Source organism: Gouania willdenowi, chromosome 6 (genome assembly GCF_900634775.1).
Source record: "Gouania willdenowi chromosome 6, fGouWil2.1, whole genome shotgun sequence".
In the NCBI taxonomy this organism is placed as follows: domain Eukaryota; kingdom Metazoa; phylum Chordata; class Actinopteri; order Blenniiformes; family Gobiesocidae; genus Gouania; species Gouania willdenowi.
In genome coordinates this window covers 2,330,270-2,336,269 of record NC_041049.1, presented here as the reverse complement: position 1 = coordinate 2,336,269, position 6,000 = coordinate 2,330,270, and the positions used below count along the sequence as shown (strand labels likewise).

At 41.0% G+C, this 6,000-nt stretch overlaps 1 protein-coding gene across 1 annotated transcript in view; it reads left to right on the top strand.

Annotated features, from left to right (window-relative positions):
- The first annotated feature begins 5,420 nt into the window (after positions 1-5,420).
- The window catches only part of LOC114465248 (uncharacterized), a 75,603-nt gene continuing 75,023 nt past the window's right edge, over positions 5,421-6,000 (top strand). The window contains exon 1 of the mRNA XM_028450128.1: positions 5,421-5,880. Within this exon, the coding sequence (XP_028305929.1) occupies positions 5,740-5,880 (141 nt within the window). The 5' untranslated portion in view covers positions 5,421-5,739. The remainder of the gene's footprint in view (positions 5,881-6,000) is intronic.

Here is a 6,000-nt window from a genome sequence, read left to right as displayed (position 1 = left end):
TCCTATCCACTTTTCCTTAACCCTGGAAATATTAATGTGGCGGCCATGATAAGGAGCGTTCCAATTCTCTAAAAGCAATTCCTTGTGGCGACAACATTTAAAGTGACCCGCTCATTAGCAAGTTCACGGAAACTCACGATGACCAAGAAGGGACACATATCATGTAAGTTACCAATGCAATAATATGCCTTGAACAACTGTAAATCATCTGAAACCTATATTTTATGATGTGCAGACATATTATCAGATTATAACTGACATAAAACAGACTCTGGATCAGAGACATTTTTATCCACATTGTTTTATTCAACATATTTCATATTTGTGAGTGGAAGGTGAGTGTGAGCATCCATTCTCAATGTGACTTTTAGTTTCACTTTTGTTCCTTGTTGCCTGGCAACCTCTTTTCCTTTGATTTACATTCAAACCTTGTGATATTTGACATCATATCAGTGGTTAGAGGCACAGGGGAAAGTGTTATAAAATGTGTTTTTAGTCCATTTTAGGAAAGTTGTAGTTTTTTTCACCACAGCAGACGTTACTAACCTTTGCGGCCGTCTGATTATTACGTCACCTAGTGGAAGTGTGTCTGATTGTCAAAACAATGTGATGGCCTTTTCCTAACTCCTTTAGGAAGTCTCCTAACACCTTTTCTTAACTATGTGACGTCATCCACGGGGTTAAGGAAAAGTGTTAACCCACTATCCTAACGCTGCGTTCACCCAGGAACAAAGTTTTGAGACACGGGCACCGCACGAAAGTTTCCGCAGGATCGAAAAACCCGTTTTCCCCATATTTACTTCATATGTGCATCTGAAGTGAATATAAAAGTGCCGCCAACCAGACTCCCTTTCTTTAAACCATCAACTATGGAGGACATCAGTAAAATCTCTGCTCTTTATCTTCTGTGGAAGCTGAAGAACCGTCAAAATGCTGGACGCCGGAGTTCCTGGATTCACCAGGTTAACCAGCGCCGCATTCAACTCGGTGAGTTCCACGGTTTTCTTCAGGAGTTGCAACAAATCCTTCCTGGTTCGGTCCCGGTAAAAAGAAAAACAGTCCGTGTCGTAGAGCTCCAGGTGGTCCCACCATTATTTTCTCCTCCATGCTGAAATAGGTGAAAAAACCAGTGTCCGTGTTGACGGCCTGACGTCATTGTCAACAAAGACTCTGATTGCGCGTCACACAAAACATTTGCTGGAGTTCAATATTTTAACTCAAGCGAATGACGAATGTCACGGAAAATCGGTAGCGCGCATGACCCGGCCAACGTTCTTGTTGGGCGGATCAAACCAACAGGAAAAGAATTAGACTCTTATCGCATCTTCCATTAACTTTGTATGTAATCTGCCGCGCAACATTTTGTGATGTGTCTCATGTGAACGCAGCATAAAAGTGGATAGGAAAGGAGATAGGAGGGACTATTCGGACGCGGCCTATGGTTGGTTCTTCTTCTGTTGCGCATTTCTTCTTCACATTGTAGATGGTGAAGCGACACCGAGAAAACCTGATTTGATCATGAACGTTAAACGATCCGTCAACATTATCAATCATGTTACTAATCATTTTTGCGTTATTGTATATGTTACACATATTGTGGCTGGTGCGAATCTCAAGACGTTCTATAGATTTAATTCTATTTTTTCTTTTGCCCCCCTCCGGCAACAATCTGAAACTCCGCCGATGAATGACGGAGATGAACATTGATGAGAATCTAATGGATGAGTTTTCATTGATGATGATGATGATGATGATGATGGATCAGTTACCAATCGATCCTGAGCTTTAACGTGTGGTTTTGTTCACTTGGTCAGACTTTTGTCCGACGTGACGACCATATGGACTTTGCCACTTGACTTGACTGAAGTGTTGTGCGAGTGTGTGTCAGCGCACAAAGAAACGCACACATCAGCAGGCCAAATGTGACAAAGAGCTTTCAGTGAACACATAAAAATGCCATTACAAGGCTTTTCCTGCTGCTCCAAGGAAAGCCACCACGCTGCCCTTTTGTGGGAGCGTGAATCAAAGCGCGCTGACCTGCGGCGGCGTGCGGGGCGTCCTGCGCTGGCTCCAAACCAGTAGGCCGCGGTGCCATGCTGGGGACCCCCCCTCGCCCCCCCTCGGCTCCGTTATTTCCTCGTCTCATCAATCTGTCAGTGAAGCCCTTTGACACGCGGCACAATATGTTCCCAGTGCTGCTGTGGTTCATGCCCTCGCGCTCACTGTGGTTTCTGCTCCTCAGGATTAGCGGCTCACCCACGAGGTCCGAGCGCCTGGGGCAGGACCCGCTTTATGGTCCTGGACTGTTAGCACTCAATGCACACACACAGGCCACAGCGTAATTATATCAGGGAGTCAAACTCATTTTAGTTCAGGGGCCACACACACAACCCACTTTATCTGGAGTGAGTCGCACCAAAAAAAAGGAAATCTCATCATTGTTGTGCAGCAGTTCCTCACAGATTCTGTGAATTCACAACAAACTTTCTGAAACTGTAGCGACTTCATCGGTCTGAAGGGCTACCAGTTAGAAAAGCACTTATTAAAGACTAAATGTTCTCACTTTCATTTTAAATAGAGTTTAAAATAATAATAAAGGCTAGCCGTAACTTAAAAAGATAGAAATGTTTACGTTTCAACACTTTATTTCTCAAAATGTATGCAATTGTTTCATTTTCATTAAATTTCATGGAAAATTATTATTTTCCTATTTTACTAGCTACTAACAAACAACTTTATTGTATAACATGTAACATTTGTAAAATGTAACAATTATGTCATATTTTATCAAAATCCACTGTGCGTTGTTAAAAATGTATTTTATATATATCATTATATATAACATAACACTGAACATACACCAAATCTGCAACACTTAAAAACATTTCTCACAATGTTTAAGTGAAAATAAACATTTATCGATGGTAATTTAATACTAAAACTTTATCAGTATTTACTCTACTAAATACTATCTACATCAGTCATATGTATTTATTTTTTACATTTTTTGTACATGCCGAAAAAGGAGACGAGAGAAGCAGTTTGCTTATCTGGGTCCCGTCCCCTGTTTTACCATCGCAAATTTACATGGGTTTACATGTCTCTCTGGTCAAACATTCTTGAGTTCTTCTGAACAGTCCATTTTTGTGTATTCTCATCTGTAGTCAGTGTTGTCTTGTTTTTATTCCTCCTCCTCTCTATCGTTGTTCGTGTTGGCCTTGTTCCCTGCCAGACGTTGTTTGCATTCCTCCAGTTCAAGAATAGTTCCTCTTTCGAAGGTGTTTGGAAGGTTTTTCCCTTTTCATCCATAATGTCACCACTCGGGAATGTCTCTTTTGGACACACAAGTTTGCAACTTGTTTTGTCTCTACATCAAGGTCAATCCAGCTGTTGTTAGTTCTATTGGCAGTGTTGTATTTTCCACTGTTAGATTTAACTTGTATAAACACATTATTATATCTTAGTTCATAAGCAAGGTAGTAATTTCATTGTACAGGAAAACGTCGCTATTAGCCCGTGTATTTTTAGTCACGTTGTCTGTTTTTGGTTAATTTTGTGTATTTTTTTGTCATTTCATATATATTTTATGTTGTGTATTCTTGTTGTTTTGTTGTGTATTTTTCTGTAATTTTGTAGGTTTTCTTTAAAACATTTTAAGTTAATTTTGTGTATTTATAATAATTTTGTTTTTTTTTTGTTTTTTTTGTTTTTTGTGTATTCTTTTTGTCATTTTATATATTTTTGTTATGTTTTAGTTTTTTGGTAAATTTCTACCATTGTGTGTATTTTTAGTCGTCTTGCCTGCTTTTTTGTTAGTTTTGTGTATTTTTGTCATTTGATATGTTCATATTTGTCGTGTTTTTGTGTATATTTCTGTAATTTTAAGTTTTGTTTTGTTTTTTGTCATTTTGTTTGTTTACTTTGGTGTTTGCATAAAATAAGACTATGCGGGCCGTTTGTGGCCCCCGGACCGCAGTTTGCCTGTTAATGAACGGTTGATAAAGCAGTGTGTGTGTTAGCGTAGGGAGACATTAGAAGCTGCAGGACTGCAGTCCTCCAGGAATGAGTTTATTAAAGTGACTCTGAGGAGTGATGGGACAGGTTTGTGAAGCTGAAAACACTCTAAGTAATGAGCTTTGATGGACACACACACACACACACACACACACACACTGATTGTGCCTGTTGCACGCTGTAATGTCATTAGAGGAGATTTGTGCTGCTGTGTGGAATCCAGAAGCCGATCCGTGTTGTGTCTGCTGTCCAGCTGCTCTGTGTCACTCCCAGTGTCACCATTCACTCCGTTTAGAAAGAGAGCAGAGTGAACAACGACTCACAGCGACACTTCAGTGAGTAAACCAAGCACGACTTCACTTCCTCCTCTTTCTGTAGTCGATGAAAAGTAAAAAACTATCGATTATTATTGGTAACTTTTCTTTTATGACAGGAAGATCCAACAACTTCAATCAATAAGTTAACCTGATAACATAGCCCCGCCCCCTTAACCTTTGACACTACTCCTCTGCACACACAAAAGTACAACAAAATGATAAATAAACACAAGAAAAAAACAAATTTACAACAAATATAGTGTCCAAAAAACACAGAATAAGAATAAAACAATAAAAACCCACAAAATGACATAAAAAATGTTTAAAAATTACTTTAAAAATACAGAAAACGACAAAAAAAACAAAACTTTAAGTTGCAAAAAACAAAATCATACAACATTACACAAAAAGACAGCACGAATACTTAACACACACACACAAAAAAAAACACAACAATAGTTGTTATACAGTAAATGGATTTGATTAAATGAGGTTCATTACATGTTATTTCAACAAGTGTTCAGGACATCCCACACACTGCAGACTAAACACATCTGAATTTTTTACCAGTTGTTCCATAATTATTCAATATTCATACTGTAAATGTTTAGTTTGATCTGATGAATACTTTTGGAGATATGGATAATTTAGTGAGGGGAGTGTGTGTTTGATTTTCTTCCATTTTCATCTTCCAATATATCAGGAACTCCATCACATAGGAAAGGGTTTTTTATTAGTTTTTCACTATATTTTTAGGCCATTTGTAAAATGACATGAAATCACCCAAATCCAAATACACACACAACAACAAAAGCACTTAAAACAACTCAAAGGTGATTTACTGTAAAAGGACAAAATACTTAAAACAGATTCTCAGAGGAAGTTTCTTCTCCCTAATCTGGAAAAATAATCTGAAACGCTCTCTGCACAGACTGTTTGGTGACCTTTAGGAAACCATCAGTGAGCAGAAAGTGACTGTGGAGGTCTGTTGCTATGGTAACCTGTGCAGCAGAAAGCTAATCATTAACTCTGGCTGCATGTTTCTGACCTCCCACAGAGAGAGTTCTGGTCTGGTCTGGTTTAGTCCTGGGACAGAGAACAGATTCACACGCACACGTCCACCATTGGATTTGTCTTCATTAAGTGACACGCAGGGCCGGGGCCCCTGCTCTGCTCCACGGGCCCTGCTCTGCTCCACGGGCCCTGCTCTGCCCCACGGCCCCTGCTCTGCTCCACGGGCCCTGCTCTGCTCCACGGCTCCTGCTCTGCCCCACGGGCCCTGCTCTGCTCCACGGGCCCCTGCTCTGCCCCACGGCCCCTGCTCTGCTCCACGGCCCCTGCTCTGCTCCACGGGCCCTGCTCTGCTCCACGGGCCCCTGCTCTGCTCCACGGGCCCTGCTCTGCCACCATGTCGGCCGCACACAGAGGTCGAGCTGAGCGCCACCGCTTGGAAAACACTGTGGCGTTCCAGGCCTGGTGGAGGCCGCTGGCTCGTCTGTCAGGCTCCGCCTTTCCCCACGGTGATGACTCAGCACAACGTGCTCACAGGGTGAGTCCATAAACATCCAACAAACATCCAACAAACAACCAACAAACATTCAACAAACATCCAACAAACATCCAACAAACAACCAACAAACAACCAACAAACATCCAACAAACAACCAAC